Source organism: Cherax quadricarinatus, chromosome 41 (genome assembly GCF_038502225.1).
Source record: "Cherax quadricarinatus isolate ZL_2023a chromosome 41, ASM3850222v1, whole genome shotgun sequence".
Taxonomy (NCBI): domain Eukaryota; kingdom Metazoa; phylum Arthropoda; class Malacostraca; order Decapoda; family Parastacidae; genus Cherax; species Cherax quadricarinatus.
Window position 1 is genome coordinate 16,972,058 of NC_091332.1, and position 21,125 is coordinate 16,993,182.

Genomic DNA, 21,125 nt, shown 5'->3' on the forward strand with positions numbered 1-21,125 from the left:
TTCACCAGTGAGCGAGACTCTTCACCAGTGAGCAAGACTCTTCACCAGTGAGCGAGACTCTTCACCAGTGAGCGAGACTCTTCACCAGTGAGCAAGACTCTTCACCAGTGAGCGAGACTCTTCACCAGTGAGCGAGACTCTTCACCAGTGACCAAGACTCTTCACCAGTGAGCGAGACTCTTCACCAGTGAGCGAGACTCTTCACCAGTGAGCAAGACTCTTCACCAGTGAGCGAGACTCTTCACCAGTGAGCGAGACTCTTCACCAGTGAGCGAGACTCTTCACCAGTGAGCGAGACTCTTCACCAGTGAGCGAGACTCTTCACCAGTGAGCGAGACTCTTCACCAGTGAGCGAGACTTCACCAGTGAGCGAGACTCTTCACCAGTGAGCAAGACTCTTCACCAGTGAGCGAGACTCTTCACCAGTGAGCGAGACTCTTCACCAGTGAGCGAGACTCTTCACCAGTGAGCAAGACTCTTCACCAGTGAGCAAGACTCTTCACCAGTGAGCAAGACTCTTCACCAGTGAGCGAGACTCTTCACCAGTGAGCAAGACTCTTCACCAGTGAGCGAGACTCTTCACCAGTGAGCGAGACTCTTCACCAGTGAGCGAGACTTTTCACCAGTGAGCGAGACTCTTCACCAGTGAGCGAGACTCTTCACCAGTGAGCGAGACTCTTCACCAGTGACCAAGACTCTTCACCAGTGAGCGAGACTCTTCACCAGTGAGCGAGACTCTTCACCAGTGAGCGAGACTCTTCACCAGTGAGCAAGACTCTTCACCAGTGAGCAAGACTCTTCACCAGTGAGTGAGACTCTTCACCAGTGAGCGAGACTCTTCACCAGTGAGCGAGACTCTTCACCAGTGAGCAAGACTCTTCACCAGTGAGCAAGACTCTTCACCAGTGAGCAAGACTCTTCACCAGTGAGCAAGACTCTTCACCAGTGAGCAAGACTCTTCACCAGTGAGCGAGACTCTTCACCAGTGAGCGAGACTCTTCACCAGTGAGCAAGACTCTTCACCAGTGAGCAAGACTCTTCACCAGTGAGCAAGACTCTTCACCAGTGAGCAAGACTCTTCACCAGTGAGCGAGACTCTTCACCAGTGAAAAAGACTCTTCACCAGTAAGCAAGACTCTTCACCAGTGAGCAAGACTCTTCACCAGTGAGCAAGACTCTTCACCAGTGAACGAGACTCTTCACCAGTGAGCGAGACTCTTCACCAGTGAGCAAGACTCTTCACCAGTGAGCAAGACTCTTCACCAGTGAGCAAGACTCTTCATCAGTGAGCAAGACTTCACCAGTGAGCAAGACTCTTCACCAGTGAGCGAGACTCTTCACCAGTAAGCGAGACTCTTCACCAGTGAGCAAGACTCTTCACCAGTGAGCGAGACTCTACACCAGTGAGCGAGACTCTTCATCAGTGAACAAGACTCTTCATCAATGAGCGATATTCTTCATCATTGAGCAAGACTCTTCATCAATGAGCGATATTCTTCATCATTGAGCAAGACTCTTCATCAATGAGCAAGACTCATCAATGAGCGATATTCTTCATCATTGAGCAAGACTCTTCATCAATGAACAAGACTCTTTATCAATGAGCAAGACTCTTCACCAATGAGCAAGACTCATCAATAAGCGAGACTCTTCATCAATGAACAAGACTCTTTATCAATGAGCGATATTCTTCATCATTGAGCAAGACTCTTCATCAATGAGCGATATTCTTCATCATTGAGCAAGACTCTTCATCAATGAGCGATATTCTTCATCATTGAGCAAGACTCTTCATCATTGAGCAAGACTCTTCATCAATGAGCGATATTCTTCATCACTGAGCAAGACTCTTCATCAATGAGCAAGACTCTTCATCAAGGAGCGAGACTCTTCACCAATGAGCGATATTCTTCATCAATGAGCAAGACTCTTCATCAATGAGCAAGACTCTTCATCAATGAGCGAGACTCTTCACCAATGAGCAAGAATCTTCATCAATGAGCGATATTCTTCATCAGTGAGCAAGACTCTTCATCAATGAGCAAGACTCTTCATCAATGAGCGAGACTCTTCACCAATGAGCAAGACTCTTCATCAATGAGCGATATTCTTCATCAGTGAGCAAGACTCTTCATCAGTGAGCAAGGCTTTTCATCAATGAGCGAGACTCTTCACCAATGAGCGATATTCTTCATCAGTGAGCGAGACTCTTCATCAATGAGCGAGACTTCATCAGTGAGCGAGACTCTTCACGAATGAGCGAGACTCTTCACCAATGAGCGAGACTCTTTACCAATGAGCGAGACTCTTCGTCACGGAGTAGCCTCCTTACGCTAAGTCGGTATGAGCTTAATGATCTCGTAGCAACCAGGAATGCAGTGATGAAAAAGCAAGACTATTCATTCTTAGACTGACCATACATAGGTGACAGATGTCTCCCTACCATAGTTGGTTGCACAGAACACCGTCTTTCTCTGACCTTGTTGTAGATATTTACCACGTTCTTAACGGTCCCCTCTGAAGAACGTGTATTTAGCCTTCTTGTAGTTGGTTACGACGTTTTTTAAAGGCTCCCTCAAAATTAACCTGTCTCTGGCCACCTTATAGATAATTACCACATTCTCAACATCTTCAACTTTCTTTTAGACATTTTCAATATTCTTAACGTCTTCCTTTAAAGAATCTGTCTTTGATGAGCCTGTCGATAGTAACCACATTACCATGTTCATCCTTCCTGATGCCGCCTCGTCTCTCCAGGATTTCGATGATGTAGTAGCCAATGATGCCGAAGACTAGCGATACGACCACGTTGGTGATCTTAACGTCCATGCAGTAAGTCGTGCTGCCCACGTACGAAAAGATGTAACCCAGGGACTCCCACAGGCGGTAGTTGCTGAACGCTGCCTCCGATTCGCCGGGAAAGATGATACCGTAGAAAGCTGTGGAAAAGAGAAATCGAAAAATATTTACGAATATTTGTGTTATTGGTAGGGGAATTTGTGTGAATTATTTTTTTGAGAGTGTGTATATTGTATGCTCACCTAGATGTACTTTTACGGAGTGACTCGCAACTCCTTACCCAGCTTCGTGACTACTTACGACAGACTACTGATTCATGACTTCTAGAGAGCAATCATGTCTACTCTTGACACTGAATGGAGTTCGATCCACCTAACTTTTCATGTAGTTCGATCCACTTTCTCATACTTTTGAGACTTATTATAAAGGCCTTTTTTAGCTACGTCTGTTGCTCATTCACATCTTTAGCCACAACAACCTGACTGATCAAAGGCCAGGCAATGTTTTGTAAACGGAAAATCGAGGCTCCTCTTTTTAATCTTTCCACATGTATATTTTATTCCGCGTGTTTTAGGGGAAGAACAAATTTTGCTTATCAGTGGCATATACAAAAATAAATTAAAGATCAAGACTTTTTACAAAATTCATGAAGTTCTAAATTAGTTACTTATTTTAACCAAAAAAAATAACATATCTTTAACAGAAATCAATATTTTATGGTCTATTTCAAAGTTTTATAGACCAACAGACTACAGTCTAGTTATTGCTAGACAAGACAGACACAAATACACAAACTGCAGAACAAGACAGTAAACAGACGAATATAAGGAAGAGACAAACACGAGCGAATAATAATTAGATAGGGAAGCTGACGTAAGTGGCAGACTGATGCAGTCAGAATATATTAATCCAGAAAAACAAAACAAAGTGGGCAATCAGCTAAGGCAGATATTATTAAGACTAGGAAGACACTGACACCGCTGGTTACCTATACCGAGGAGGTGTAAAAAGCAACGACAGCAAGACACAACAGTTTTTGGTTAGTCTCACACTCCATGCTGGATAATAAGTACTTCCATGGCAGTAATAATTTTTGGACAGTATGTACTCTCCGAACAGTATGTACTTTCTTAACAGTAACTATTCTCCGAGCAGTAAATGCTTTCTAGCAAGTAATTGTTTTCCTAGCAAAAAGCACTTTCTGCCAGTAAGTATTTGCTGGACAGTAAGCACTTTCTGTGCAGTAAGTACTCTTCTGAACAATAAATGCTTTCTGGGAAGAAACTGCTGGCTAATAAGCCGTTAATGGCTTGGCAAAGTTCCTGGAGAGCTAGGTTAGTTTAGGTAAAGTTTGTCAGGAAACAGTACAAATGTTTCCTGAAGAGCGAAACGTTACCACAATAAAATGTCGCATTAGTTGCACATATGCCCTTTTATCAAACACTTTTACGCCAGTAAGCGGCCCCGCAATTGCCGATCCATTACACTCACGGAAGAGTCCACGTCTCCAACACAACTAGATCCTGCAACAGGTCTTTCCCTTCGCCATTAGGCAGGTCTCGACAGTCAGGTAGCCAATCATGCCCACTGCCAGGAAAGTCAGGTTAAAGTAGAACTTGTTGACGACGCAGAAGAAAGTGGTGACGAGGAAGCTCAAGATGTAGCCAATACTCTCCCAGAGGCGGTAGTTGCTAAAGGCCGCCTCAGCACTCTCCGGGAAGAGGCAACCGTAGAGAGCTGAGAAAGGGAAGGAACACCAGCACCAATGTTATTACCGCTAGCATCCACAACCAATAGCAGCTTCATTCCTACTACCACCATCACCTTCCATCACCAACAGCAGTATCAATGTTACCACCACCACCACAGTCACCAGCAACAACACGACTGATGCCATCACCACTACCATTATCATCACCTTCCAGCATCAGCAGTAGCACTATTGTTACAACTCTCTTATCACCAGTATTCAACATAACACTAATCACGCCCATTTTCATCAAGAAATCTAAAATATAAAAATCATAAATAACAAAAACAGAGCAGAGAAAATAAAAAGGATGTATTATGTCCCCAGCAGAAAAACTCGGTCTTGGCGTTGTCTGTCTTCGTTACACTTCACTACAAATAAAAAAAAAACTGTGTTGATATACACCAATTAATAATGTAATTTTTTTTAGAAAACCAACATACTTGGGAATCTTTATTGCGGAAACGTTTCGCCAACAAGTGGCTTCATCAGTCCGGTACAGAGACGAATTGTGGAAGCCACTCGTTGGCGAAAAGTTTCCCACAATAAAGATTCCCAAATGTTGCAAAAAAGGTCTAATTCTTCAACAGCAATTATTATCCGAGTCTCGTATACCTTAGAACTACAGTTGATCTACTGTATCATACCGTTGGCCTGTGTTGCTACACAAACTCACGAGAACCACAAACCACCATTCTGTTTACCTGCTGCGGGACCTTACTACGCCCACAGCCATGTACCGATCTTATCACATAATCGGGGAAAAAAAAGATAGAAAGCAGTGGAATCCTCTGTTTTCACAACGTTTCACCCAACATTGTTTTTGTCTAGTGCACAGAAGATATGAAAAAGCTCATTGTTGGATGAAATGTACAAACAATCGACTCCAATGGTTCTGCGTCTGTCTTTTCCAGTTGTCTGCATCTTGTCGTTGTCTTCACCACCACAACCTACCGTTGATCTGCGTCTGCCATACAGCGTCGGACACGCCCCAGAGTCCAGCCATTACGAAGAAAAGTGCCACATCATCCGGGTGAGGCATCCAGCTACGAAGAGTGATGATGATGCCCAGGTTGATTATGGCACCCATGGTGAAGATGGGTACCCGACCCACCATCTTAACTAACGGACTGAAAGTGATGGAACAAATAGCGTCGCAAACACCGTAGCAGATCATCACATAGCCGACCATGTGAACCCCCAGACCACACGACACATAGGCCTGAAAATAATAATAATATATTAACACTTCATTTTAGACTCGCATCTGTGTATTGTTATTATTAGTATTATTAATACAAAAAACCTTGGCGTAAATGAATCCAGGTGGAGACAGTAAGCTAAGTACTTTGTATATAAAATTGATCTCTTATAGATTTTGGAGTTTTCTGAAGAAGATACCAGCATGAGGACGAAATATGCATTATTTTTTATTTTTTTTTTGCTTTTTTTTTTGGTTCCATGTGCGTTCTCTTGTTTTATTGGCCAGAGTTTCTTACAGGTGTGTGCCTAAACAATTTTTTTTTCTAGAAATGGGAAACAGCTGTTGATATACATGAAAGAGGAATATATAATTAATATTGTATTACATACAGAATGATTATACCACTTGGCTTCCCTTAGCTTTGCCTTAAATGTCAACCAAAGCATCGTTCGAGGCTGACATCACCTGCAATATACCTTACAATGGATACATATTTACCTCGTTTAAACACTTAACATTAATGACAATAATACATTCGCCAGTGAGCTTTTTATTCTGAATATCTGAAGCAGTGTCTTTAATAAGAGTGCACATTTTCCACGTTAGGTGTCCCGAGCGTCGTTGTTGTGTTTGGAAATATAAACACAAATGCAGTATAATGTGATCCTTTATTGACTACGTTTCGCCCACACAGTGGGCTTTTTCAAGCTCACAAACTTATCCAATCTCCTTTCCAAGCTACCCAAGTTTTTAGACTATATAACCCCACTCGGTACATTATCAGATGCAGCATTCTTCACCTGACCTCAGCATTCTGAACCGGACTATAAATACTCGCGTTCCTTCCAGCCCAGGTAGTTCTGTTTGTGACTTGAAAAAGCCCACTGTGTGGGCGAAACGTAGTCAATAAAGGATCACATTATACTGCATTTGTGTTTATATTTCCATTGTGTCGGTATTTTATACCATTTATTTCCGTTGTTGTGTTTACCTCACTACTGCTGTATCGGGACAACATCCTCACTGTCAGGTATTTTTAAATTTTTAACATAGGAACATAAGAATGAAGGAGCACTGCAACAGGCCTACTGACCCATGCGGAGCAGGTCCATGTCCCCCCTCCCCGGTTAATATCTGTTAGAGTAACTGAATAAAGGTTAACCTAACGCAACCTAACCAAGACAAACTAATATTAACTTTATAAGTCTTAAATAATTGCCAGTTCCAGGGAAGTGCCGTGATGATGGCGAAGGGCTCTTGCTCCAAGGAATATGAGGTGCTCTACCTTTATTGGATCGTTCCCAAGGCGCCGTATGACCCCTGTGGGGCTTAGCGTTCCTCCTTTGAATATATTTATATTAATATCACCTCTTTCTTATGCACATATCTAATTCACTTGTTGAAGAATTAAATAATCCAAAGACACCTACGCATAAGAATTTACAACTGGACACCTCCAAAATCCTGCTCCATGCTAACCTACATATCTACCCACCTCTGCCATACAATTCCACCCGTAAAACGGGTCGTTATAATACAATTTCTTGTGTCGGGGAACTTTTCTGACAAATGCAATGGCAACGACTGATAGAAGTTACTCACTGCAGTATAGTCAGCCCCGAGGAAGGCTTGCTCGACGCCAGACCACATAGTGAGGGGGATGATGAGCAGCTGGTAGGGGTGACGCATGTGGTTGAAGGTGGCAACCAGCAATTCACACCCGCTCTTACCAGACGACGACCCAACCCGCTCCTCCTCACCATACCTGCAAGAGACACCGAGTTGTCTTAGGTTCAGGCAGAGCTGCCGGTACTGGTACGTCAAGCGGAGACAAATGCTATAAAATACCGACATGATTGAGAAAGATACACATAAGAAGTATACTGCGATCCTTTTAATTATAGACAACGTTTCGCCCACACAGTCGGCTTTATCAAGTCTTCAATAGATCTACCTGGAGAGGGAAAAGCTGCTTGCGACTTGATAAAGTGTGTGTGTGTGTGTGTGTGTGTGTGTGTGTGTGTGTGTGTGTGTGTGTGTGTGTGTGTGTGTGTGTGTGTGTGTGTGTGTGTGTGTGTGTGTGTGGTGTGTGTGACTCAACAATCAATATTTGCACCAATAACTCATTACAGTTGTGACCGGGTGTGGAAGTGTGAATTGCTCATTACTCTATAATTTGTTCATGATTGTAGCCAAAGTATAAACGTAAGTAACCATTCTACAGAATTCATTACCTTTGTAACTTGTGAGCTCATTACCTTTGTACCTAGTTCAGCTATCAAAACTTTGGGGGCCCAGTCCCTGGACCCATTACGTACCTCTGTAATCTGTATATACCTTTGTAACTTGTCATGATTGTGATCAGACTTACCTGGAGTTCATTACCTTTGTAAATTGTGAGTTCATTACCTTTGTAAATTGTGAGTTCATTACCTTTGTAAATTGTGAGTTCATTACCTCTGTAACTTGCTCAGCTATCAAAACTTTGGAGTCCAGTCCCTGGACCAATTATGTACCTCTGTAATCTTTTGACTACCGCCCACAGGATGGGTATGGGGTGCATAATAAACATATTAAACTAACTAAGACTTGATAAAATCCACTGCGTGGGCAAAATGTTGTTAATAAAGGCTGTATTTCTCTTTCTCCACCGGCACCTCAAATTTTAGGAGGAATTAGATTATATCGCGGTGAACGGACGAAGGCTCGAGCCTTCACCACTTTATAAACTGAATGACTGACAAAGGTTTAATGCTTCTCATGGAATATGAAATTAATTATTCCTTCATGTCGCCTCAGCTCATGGGCCTGGCAGTCCCATGTAGTTAGTTCACCTCAGGTCATGAGGACATGATCTGGCAGTACCATGTAGTGAGATTATCACAGGTCATGAAGACATGATCTGGCAGTACCATGTAGTGAGATTATCACAGGTCATGAAGACATGATCTGGCAGTACCATGTAGTGAGATTATCACAGGTCATGAGGACATGATCTGGCAGTACCATGTAGTGAGATTATCACAGGTCATGAAGACATGATCTGGCAGTACCATGTAGTGAGATTATCACAGGTCATGAGGACATTATCTGGCAGTACCATGTAGTGAGATTATCACAGGTCATGAAGACATGATCTGGCAGTACCATGTAGTGAGATTATCACAGGTCATGAAGACATGATCTGGCAGTACCATGTAGTGAGATTATCACAGGTCATGAAGACATGATCTGGCAGTACCATGTAGTGAGATTATCACAGGTCATGAAGACATGATCTGGCAGTACCATGTAGTGAGATTATCACAGGTCATGAAGACATGATCTGGCAGTACCATGTAGTGAGATTATCACAGGTCATGAGGACATGATCTGGCAGTACCATGTAGTGAGATTATCACAGGTCATGAAGACATGATCTGGCAGTACCATGTAGTGAGATTATCACAGGTCATGAGGACATGATCTGGCAGTACCATGTAGTGAGATTATCACAGGTCATGAAGACATGATCTGGCAGTACCATGTAGTGAGATTATCACAGGTCATGAAGACATGATCTGGCAGTACCATGTAGTGAGATTATCACAGGTCATGAGGACAAGATCTGGCAGTACCATGTAGTGAGATTATCACAGGTCATGAAGACATGATCTTGCAGTACCATGTAGTGAGATTATCACAGGTCATGAAGACATGATCTGGCAGTACCATGTAGTGAGATTATCACAGGTCATGAAGACATGATCTGGCAGTACCATGTAGTGAGATTATCACAGGTCATGAAGACATGATCTGGCAGTACCATGTAGTGAGATTATCACAGGTCATGAGGACATGATCTGGCAGTACCATGTAGTGAGATTATCACAGGTCATGAAGACATGATCTGGCAGTACCATGTAGTGAGATTATCACAGGTCATGAGGACATTATCTGGCAGTACCATGTAGTGAGATTATCACAGGTCATGAAGACATGATCTGGCAGTACCATGTAGTGAGATTATCACAGGTCATGAAGACATGATCTGGCAGTACCATGTAGTGAGATTATCACAGGTCATGAAGACATGATCTGGCAGTACCATGTAGTGAGATTATCACAGGTCATGAAGACATGATCTGGCAGTACCATGTAGTGAGATTATCACAGGTCATGAAGACATGATCTGGCAGTACCATGTAGTGAGATTATCACAGGTCATGAGGACATGATCTGGCAGTACCATGTAGTGAGATTATCACAGGTCATGAAGACATGATCTGGCAGTACCATGTAGTGAGATTATCACAGGTCATGAGGACATGATCTGGCAGTACCATGTAGTGAGATTATCACAGGTCATGAAGACATGATCTGGCAGTACCATGTAGTGAGATTATCACAGGTCATGAAGACATGATCTGGCAGTACCATGTAGTGAGATTATCACAGGTCATGAGGACAAGATCTGGCAGTACCATGTAGTGAGATTATCACAGGTCATGAAGACATGATCTTGCAGTACCATGTAGTGAGATTATCACAGGTCATGAAGACATGATCTGGCAGTACCATGTAGTGAGATTATCACAGGTCATGAAGACATGATCTGGCAGTACCATGTAGTGAGATTATCACAGGTCATGAAGACATGATCTGGCAGTACCATGTAGTGAGATTATCACAGGTCATGAGGACAAGATCTGGCAGTACCATGTAGTGAGATTATCACAGGTCATGAAGACATGATCTGGCAGTACCATGTAGTGAGATTATCACAGGTCATGAAGACATGATCTGGCAATATCATGTAGTGAGATTATCACAGGTCATGAAGACATGATCTGGCAGTACCATGTAGTGAGATTATCACAGGTCATGAAGACATGATCTGGCAATATCATGTAGTGAGATTATCACAGGTCATGAAGACATGATCTGGCAGTACCATGTAGTGAGATTATCACAGGTCATGAAGACATGATCTGGCAGTACCATGTAGTGAGATTATCACAGGTCATGAAGACATGATCTGGCAATATCATGTAGTGAGATTATCACAGGTCATGAAGACATGATCTGGCAGTACCATGTAGTGAGATTATCACAGGTCATGAAGACATGATCTGGCAGTACCATGTAGTGAGATTATCACAGGTCATGAAGACATGATCTGGCAGTACCATGTAGTGAGATTATCACAGGTCATGAGGACAAGATCTGGCAGTACCATGTAGTGAGATTATCACAGGTCATGAAGACATGATCTGGCAGTACCATGTAGTGAGATTATCAAAGGTCATGAAGACATAATCTGGCAGTTCCATGTAGTGAGATTATCACAGGTCATGAGGACAAGATCTGGCAGTACCATGTAGTGAGATTATCACAGGTCATGAAGACATGATCTAGCAGTACCATGTAGTGAGATTATCACAGGTCATGAAGACATGATCTGGCAGTACCATGTAGTGAGATTATCACAGGTCATGAGGACATTATCTGGCAGTACCATATAGTGAGATTAACTCAGGTCATGAGGACATGGTCTGGTGGTTTCATGTCGTCAGGTCACTTTAGGTAGTGGTAATACTGCCAGGTTGGAAAGTGGGAAATAAACCACGATTTTGCCTGCATGTTACATTTTTCTCTCCTCATATTATTTTGTAAAAAAAAAATACACACACACACACACACACACACACACACACACACACACACACACACACACACACACACACACACACACACACACTAATAATTTCATATTTTGTTTGTTATTAAACCATTCCGTTATATCCCTCCATCACAAATGCTCAATCTGATTTAATTTTCGCTTCTCAGAGTTTACTTGTTATCTGTCATTCATTGTTCAGTCCATGACCTACAAATTCTTCCCCTATCATTTCCTCTCCCAAATAATTCCATTCGTATTCTGGAGCATCAATAATAATTGCCTCCACGTGGTGAGTTCTGGGCATTTTGAACTACTGTAGTTATTAGTCGCTCAAAATAGCTGTTAACTGCTTACAGTATATACATACTGTCTGAGTCCGGACAAAATATGCCTATATGAAATCAAATCCGATTAAATTTTATTACGCAAACACTGTATAGACCATAGTGATTTAGTGCTCGAAAGGAAAATAATAATAATAATAATAATAATAATAATAATAATAATAATAATAATAATAATAATAATAATAATAATACTCCTTCACATTTTCCTTCTCGTTTGTAGGTCAAAAATATTGACCATGTAAACAGTGGTAAAGTTGGCTTCAGTGGTCCATATGTTTGTGTGTGATGAACACACACAAACACATTTTTGGTGCTAACTTTCTCTCTCGCCTCTCGGTCTCTGTTTAGCGAAGGACTGATAATTCAACAAACTGTACCTATACTTCACTTACTTTAATAAAATCTGGCTATCACCTCATTCCTCTCCATTAACAATAATAACTATTATAATCGTTATTTGGCGCATAACAGTTTGCAAACCTTGTGCTTGTCTACCTGGTGAGGGGGTCGACGAGGAAGGCGATGATGATGGAGGAGAGGATGGCACACACTAAGTAGATGGAGGCCATGGTGTAGATCTTGGAGGCTGGAGGCTTGGCCAGGTTCGTCAGGTTGGAGGGAGCTGAGTCGTGAGTGTGAGGACAGAAGTTGACGCCGCAAGAGAGCAGAGCAACTTCGTCAGGGTCATCCTCGGCCTCCACGCCATGCGACAGTACTGGGGGAACAAGAGGTATGTGACTCGCGAAATCGTAATGACACGAATGTATGTTCAGGGGTAGGTTGTCATCCGTTAGTTATAAGGATGTTTTCTTATAAATGGTTTCGTGTATTGCGATTACGTCATTGTGTGATATGCATGTATACTGTGTACTTTAAATAAAAAAAAAAAAACTCATTGAGCGGAGTGAGGTTCAAACATCGCACTGGCTTGCTAGGTGTAGGACTGGCTTGCCATGGGTTCGAATTTTACTCCTTTCAATGAGATGAGAGCCGATATATGTCGTTGAGATTGCTAAAGCGTCTACCTCACTATTAGCGGACGGAGGATCGAGCTTCCACCAGTCCTTCAATTGAATGACCCACACGGGCTTAGCGCTTCACATAACCAAAAAGCTAGGAAAAAAATGCATGCATTGTGTGATATGCATGTATACTGTGTACTTTAAATAAAAAAAAAAAAACTCATTGAGCGGAGTGAGGTTCAAACATCGCACTGGCTTGCTAGGTGTAGGACTGGCTTGCCATGGGTTCGAATTTTACTCCTTTCAATGAGATGAGAGCCGATATATGTCGTTGAGATTGCTAAAGCGTCTACCTCACTATTAGCGGACGGAGGATCGAGCTTCCACCAGTCCTTCAATTGAATGACCCACATGGGCTTAGCGCTTCACATAACCGAAAAGCTAGGAAAAAAATGGGACTCAACATTATTTTCAGAATGAAAAAGAATTTCAAAATAGACCTCGTCTTGCATCCATAGCAGCACAACATCAAGTAAATTCAACATATACTTGAACTAATTTAAGGGTAATTTAAAGTACAGTGAGAATGTGCATACAGGACGCTGGTCAGAGTGACCTACCAGACGAAGAGATGAGGTTTCCCCACACTTGTGTAGACTGGAAGAAGAGGAAAAAGATGCCGAAGAAGCGGACAATAACCACCTCAGCGCTCTCTCCAACGATATCTGCGTACTTACTGCCCACCTGAAGCAAGGTAACAGGATTACCACCTCTTGCAACTTGTGTATTGTTGATATGTCTGATTATTTACATATAAGTATATATATATATATATATATATATATATATATATATATATATATATATATATATATATATATATATATATATATATATATATATATAAATATATATATATATATACATATATATATATATATATATATATATATATATATATATATATATATATATATATATATATATATATATATATATATATATATACAATCATTTATTTCATTGTGCTTCTATCAGGAAAATTTTTCTCCATTTCCGGATTAGTAGGTTGTAAGAGGTCACAAGTGACCTGGTGAAAGCAAACCAGTTTGAAGTGAAAGAAATCATATGAGATAATGAAGACAACAGAGAGGAAGGGGAGTAAGTAGAGGCACACCTGAGTCAGGTAGGTACACTTGGCAGACCACATCGGCGCCGCCCCCAGACCCAGGATGATTGAAGTAGGCACCAGTGTCCACACTCGCGGGTAGAACTGCGCTGCGATATAGGTGGAATAACAGAGCATGGAGAAACAGAGCGTCCACTTCGCCTTTAGCTTCTTGATCATCCAGGTGGGGAGGAAGGCGCAGGAGATCACCAGAGCAGCGTAAAGGGTCGACAGTGCAGCCGTGCCATCCACTCTGACGGAGATAGAACAGGGAGGAATATTACAATTACATTCATGAACATACATCATGCAATCATGTAATATAATTAGGTAGGTAATTAGGTTTCGTCCGAGGAGGAAAGGGAATCTCTAATCCCTTGAATCAGGAGCCTTCACCAACATCAAGGCACTCAAAGATCGTGCTGTTACATGTCGATGGTAATGTCAGACTATATTAATAAATTGCTTCAGTAAATCTCAGTGAAGACTTACCAGACACTGAAAAAGCAATGCAGCCGCCTCAGGAACTTCCTGATAATTAGAATATTCCACACATTCACAAACTCTCCTCTCCCTGTCCTCACTCTCTTGTTGACTGACTTGATGCATTATGTGTAGTAGTAGAAGTACCTGTCAGACCATGTCTGATATACTCACTTGTTAATAGAGGACTGGAGGTTGGCCATGGAATTGAAGCTAGTGAACAGAAACATGAAGGCGATGGAGATGATGACGACGTTCTTAAGGATGCGGATCTTCTCCAGCTGCTCATCTTTCGTCAGTTCTTTCGTCTTTCCCATTATTATTACTGACTCCACCGCCGGCGACTGACAACCCTCGGCCTCCGTGGCCTTAGTGACAGCGGCTGAGGGAGGAAAGGCAAGGTCATATTGGGTCAAACTTCAGTTAAGGTTAAGTTATTTATTTCACACTACATACAAGGCTATCATGGGCTGCAGCTTAGGTAAGGCTGTAAAGATGTTACACACACACACACACACACACACACACACACACACACACACGTACACACACACACACTCACATATATATATATATATATATATATATATATATATATATATATATATATATATATATATATATATATATATATATATATATATATATATATGAGAGAGGGAAAGAGAGAAAACGTCCTCTTCTTTTACCTCTTTCTTTCCCTTTTTTTTCCCACCTCACTGTCTCACTGTGAGTGACGACAACACAAGCTTGACAATGTAACCACCAGTCAGACCTGTTTGTTGTGATGGTGGATGACCTCGCTTGCTGCAGTCCACACCGTTAGTGACGCTAACGCTGCCACACTGCTTCTTGCCACACTGGCCACACTACTTCTTGCCCCACCAGCCACACTACTTTTTGCCCCACCAGCCACACTACTTCTTGCCCCACCAGCCACACCTTTCATTGCCCCTCTGGGCAAAAAAAGAATTTGCACAGGGGAGATATTTTTTACATTCATGTGAGTGCTAAATTCGTTTGGTTCATTTACCGCAACGAGTGGTGAAGGCTCGATGCTCTGTCTCTCAGCGCGAGACAGAGGCTTCAAAGGAGTGGTGAGGGGAAACTAACTTATGTGTCCTTTCATGTACGTGTGTGTTTAGAAAATATTAATTTATAAACACTGAGGTTTACTAATGACTTGTGTGCACTCAGTGTTGTCTTATGCATACACACACACACACACACACACACACACACACACACACACACACACACACACACACACACACACACACACACACACACATTCACACATTTCATCTCTTCGTTTATTATTCTCAACCTTGTAATAGAGATTGCTGCATAGCCCTTGTGGCTTAGCGCTTATAATAAAGATTGTCAAGTATAACGAAGTATGGCAGGAAACCCATCCTGGGTCAAGAAAAACCATTCTGTGTCAGCAAGAATGAGAGGAAAACTATCTTGTGTGATGTAGTATGACATAAAACTATGCTGTGTTGTGAAAAAACCATGCTGTGTTGCGGTGAACCATGCTGTGTTGTGGAAAAACCATGCTGTGTTGTGGAAAAACCATGCTGTGTTGTGGAAAACTATGCTGTGTTGTGGAAAACTATGCTGTGTTGTGGAAAACTATGCTGTGTTGTGGAAAACTATGCTGTGTTGTGGAAAACTATGCTGTGTTGTGGAAAACTATGCTGTGTTGTGGAAAACTATGCTGTGTTGTGGAAAACTATGCTGTGTTGTGGAAAACTATGCTGTGTTGTGGAAAACTATGCTGTGTTGTGGAAAACTATGCTGTGTTGTGGAAAACTATGCTGTGTTGTGGAAAACAATGCTGTGTTGTGGAAAACTATGCTGTGTTGTGGAAAACTATGCTGTGTTGTGGAAAACTATGCTGTGTTGTGGAAAACTATGCTGTGTTGTGGAAAACTATGCTGTGTTGTGGAAAACTATGCTGTGTTGTGGAAAACTATGCTGTGTTGTGGAAAACTATGCTGTGTTGTGGAAAACCATGCTGTGTTGTGGAAAACTATGCTGTGTTGTGGAAAACTATGCTGTGTTGTGGAAAACTATGCTGTGTTGTGGAAAACTATGCTGTGTTGTGGAAAACAATGCTGTGTTGTGGAAAACTATGCTGTGTTGTGGAAAACTATGCTGTGTTGTGGAAAACTATGCTGTGTTGTGGAAAACTATGCTGTGTTGTGGAAAACTATGCTGTGTTGTGGAAAACTATGCTGTGTTGTGGAAAACTATGCTGTGTTGTGGAAAACTATGCTGTGTTGTGGAAAACAATGCTGTGTTGTGGAAAACTATGCTGTGTTGTGGAAAACTATGCTGTGTTGTGGAAAACTATGCTGTGTTGTGGAAAACAATGCTGTGTTGTGGAAAACTATGCTGTGTTGTGGAAAACCATGCTGTGTTGTGGAAAACCATGCTGTGTTGTGGAGAACCATGCTGTGTTGTGGAAAACCATGCTGTGTTGTGGAGAACCATGCTGTGTTGTGGAAAACCATGCTGTGTTGTGGAAAACCATGCTGTGTTGTGGAGAACCATGCTGTGTTGTGGAGAACCATCCAGTGTCATGGAAAACCGTCCAGTGTCATGGGAAACTACCCTGTATCATGAAAAACTATCCTGTGTCATGGAGTATTTCGAGAAAGCTATGCTGTGTCATGAAGCATTATAAGAAAACCATGCTGTATCATGGATAACTACCCTGTGTCATGGAGAACTATCCTCTGTCATGGAGAACTATCCTCTGTCATGGAGAACTATCCTCTGTCATGGAGAACTATCCTCTGTCATGGAGAACTATCCTCTGTCATGGAGAACTATCCTCTGTCATGGAGAACTATCCTCTGTCATGGAGAACTATCCTCTGTCATGGAGAACTATCCTCTGTCATGGAGAACTATCCTCTGTCATGGAGAACTATCCTCTGTCATGGAGAACTATCCTCTGTCATGGAGAACTATCGTCTGTCATGGAGAACTATCCTCTGTCATGGAGAACTATCCTCTGTCATGGAGAACTATCCTCTGTCATGGAGAACTATCCTCTGTCATGGAGAACTATCCTCTGTCATGGAGAACTATCCTCTGTCATGGAGAACTATCGTCTGTCATGGAGAACTATCCTCTGTCAAGGAGAACTATCCTCTGTCATGGAGAACTATCCTCTGTCAAGGAGAACTATCCTCTGTCATGGAGAACTATCCTCTGTCATGGAGAACTATCCTCTGTCATGGAGAACTATCCTCTGTCAAGGAGAACTATCGCCTGTCATGGAAAAACTATCATGTGGGATTAAGTATGATAAAAACAAACCTCGGCGATGATAGAATGTGATAAGAAATACATATTGTGTGATGACGTATGCTAGGAATGCCATCTTGTGTAATAAGAACATAAGAAAGAAGGAGCTCTGCAGCAGGCCTACTGGCCCATGCGAGGCAGGTCCAAGTCACCTACCGGCCTAAGCCACTGGCCCAAGCCAGTGAAGAGAAAACATCCAGTGTGAGTGGAGTATGAACAAATGTTACAAGAAACCCATACTGCACTATAAAGTACGCCAGGAAAACCATCCTGTGTGACACGTAAGTAAGCATATCTATTTCCTCAACTCCAGATAAGTCGCAGTGAACGACTGTAGTTGAATAAACCGAAGAATGAATCTACTACGTGTCAGGACCACGGTTCGAGTCCTTGTTCATCCTCCTCCTTATTTATACTTAGTCCTTATTCAGCCCATTTACACGCTATATAGATCTGAGGAACCACACAGTGGATCTGTTTATAATAACTAATTAAAAAAAAGTCACACGCGTGTGCCGTACCTGTGGAGTTGTCCTCAGCAACAAAGGCAGGATTATCCTGACCCTCTGGCTGCTCCCCGTCTGCCATCTTGTCTCTGTCTCTGGGGGATAAACAGGCATTGGAATGACTGGAAACAATTCCCTGTAGCGGTAATGACTAGAGAAATTATTTTAATATATTAAAATAATGATGATGGCGAGAAAGAGAGTGAGTGAGAGAGAGAGAGAGAGAGAGAGAGAGAGAGAGAGAGAGAGAGAGAGAGAGAGAGAGAGAGAGAGAGAGAGAGAGAGAGAGAGAGAGAGAGAGAGAGAGAGAGAAAGAGAGAGAGAGAGAGAGAGAGAGAGAGAGAGTGCTGTACCCTTCTCCAGAACATCACTCCATCTGAGATCCTATATACCCAGGATGACTCGAGTATGGAACACATTCATACAGCATAATGATGTCAACGAGATAAAGTCAGTTGATCAAATGAAAATGCTGGCCCACAGATGGCTCCAACTTCATCCTGTTCTCTACTTGTATGTCTCATAACAATAAAAATGCTTTCAAATGAGCTGATGTAGGTAACAGCTCTTAGCTTGCCAATAAAGTTAGGAATCCTTAACCTGTAAATAGCTTGTCAATAAAGCTAGGGATCCTTAACCTTGTCAAACCCTGTGTAAAAAAAAAAGAGAGAGAGAGAGAGAGAGAGAGAGAGAGAGAGAGAGAGAGAGAGAGAGAGAGAGAGAGAGAGAGAGAGAGAGAGAGAGAGAGAGAGAATGAGAGAGAGAGAGAGTTAGACAGCAATAGAAAGAGGTAGTATAGGTAAATTTATATATACAGGTAAAGATATTTCACACGTTCTACAACACACACACACACACACACACACACACACACACACACACACACACACACACACACACACACACACACACACACACACACAGCAACGATCAGAGTTTAGACACTGTAACACCAAAAAAAATTCTTATCATATTATCAGAAGTTCAAGTAATTTCCTGCTAATCTTCATCCTCTCGGCTATCAGTCAACTATAGCTAACTGCGAGTTCGTGATATAAAGTCACCTTGTATGATATCAGTCTGTCATTGTCTCTGAAAAAGAATGAAAAACATAGAAGGTCAACAAATGCTTTCAGTTCGAGAGAGTTTTGTTTTGCATGGACAAGCAAAGTGTACCAATGGTACGTCAAGCTTATCTTCGGTACAAGAGATGATCTGGTATTCAGCAGTCGCGCGTCTTTCTGAAGCCCTCAGAATCTGATTGCTGGGATTCCCTGACTACCCCACGGCACTACTATGATAGTCCCTGAACACTTCACCGCCTATCGCTGGCATTCCTGACCAAATGAAAATGAGTCCCTTTCCCTGACGTCGCTCTGAAACAGCAGAATCAAAACAGGCAGGATGAAAGTAAGTTCAGAATTTGGAAAATGAATTAAGATGAAGTGTCTAGCAAAAATACTTAATGAAGTCAGCGATAAAATATCATAAATGATGTAAGCATCTTTGCCGGAAAAGAATTAATATAATTTTAAGAAGTTTGGAAAAAAAAAACTTGATTTTGTCGAGAAAGTTGGGAATATAAATAAGAACCAAGTTCAAGGTTCACCCAGAACTGTAGGAAAATCAACAGGACAGGTACTAGTGTGTTTAAAATCCTCTAGATGGAAGAGAGAAAAGTAAGGACACGACACAAAAGCAAAGAAAAAATGTACGAGAATAATAAAGGATGCAGAATAACAGTTTGTAGAGGAATTATATAAAAGGTAAAACTAAAAATTCCCCAAGGTCACTTAGGATGTATAAGATTGTAAGAGATAAAGTAGAATTTATGAAGGATTACAAAAAAGACATATGTGAAACTGTACAGTAAATTTGAAGAAATATTCTCTAAGGAAAACAAACTTAGAAAATTAATTGATCTGCATATTTCGACCCCTTAAAGAGAACCCGAGGAGGGGTCGAAATATACAGATCAATTAATTTTCTGAGTCTCCGTCTCCATGGGGGTTATTACTGAGCAGTGACTAGTGTTCATTATACTTTCTTTAGTTATTCATTCTCTAAGGAAATCGAGGCACTTTACGAAAAATGAATGGAATGAAGATGACAACAAAGATTAATTAAGGAGAATCTCCACAAGAAAAAAAAACTGACTACCTGTAAAGAGAACTGGATACAACAGAACGTGGAAGCTGACGTCTGTCGCAATGGATGACATGAAAATGTGCAGATGATTTGTGTATTCCGCTCGGAAAGAATTTACGAGACACTGAATACTGATCAGCTACCAGAAAGCTGGAAAACAGTGTACATCATACTGATTGGCTTGGAGACACAATTAGAAGGAGAGTGATGGACTACCTGGAGAGGAATGGACTCGTGAATGACCACCAACAATGGCTTAGACATGGTAAATTTTGCTTCTCGAACTTGCTTAATTTAATATTACAACAAAGCAACAGGGACAAATGGCTACTGGAATTCAACCTCAGCAAGGAGAAAGGGAGAGAAGATCAGACACCAAACAAAGGCTGGTATGTAAAAACGGATAAAGGTCTCCATTAAACAAAAGGATCAAAGGAAAAGCATCCTACATAAAATGTCACAAGAGGCACATATTCGAGACAGATTAATGAAACATCAGAATCATCGTAGCATCATGATCATCGTAGATTATACAACACTACAGTGGAGCCTTCTCTTGAGAAAATACGTCCATAAGACGACAAAAAAAAAAAACAGTCCAGAGGTTTGCGACTAGAACAGCTTGCAATTAAGGTGAAAAAACTAAGGGAAATGAACTTGATCACCTTGAAGACAAGAGAAACAGAACTGACCTGATGTCAAAGAAACAACGTTCTCAGAGGCATTCCCAGGATGGATAATAACAAACTATTTTATAGGATAAGATCAGTGATGAA

General features: G+C 41.7%; 1 protein-coding gene across 2 annotated transcripts in view; it reads right to left on the minus strand.

Moving 5' to 3' along the window:
- Positions 1-1,145: 1,145 nt before the first annotated feature.
- Positions 1,146-21,125, minus strand: part of LOC128695910 (UNC93-like protein) — a 42,932-nt gene continuing 22,952 nt past the window's right edge. For both annotated transcript variants that reach the window (XM_053786859.2, XM_053786860.2), the window contains exons 2-9: positions 18,217-18,296; positions 14,550-14,757; positions 13,902-14,145; positions 13,345-13,468; positions 12,258-12,477; positions 7,356-7,518; positions 5,504-5,771; positions 1,146-2,939 (exon numbers count right to left, since the gene is read on the minus strand). In XM_053786859.2, coding sequence (XP_053642834.1) covers positions 2,662-2,939; positions 5,504-5,771; positions 7,356-7,518; positions 12,258-12,477; positions 13,345-13,468; positions 13,902-14,145; positions 14,550-14,757; positions 18,217-18,283 — 1,572 coding nt within the window. In that variant the 5' untranslated portion in view covers positions 18,284-18,296 and the 3' untranslated portion in view covers positions 1,146-2,661. The remainder of the gene's footprint in view (positions 2,940-5,503; positions 5,772-7,355; positions 7,519-12,257; positions 12,478-13,344; positions 13,469-13,901; positions 14,146-14,549; positions 14,758-18,216; positions 18,297-21,125) is intronic.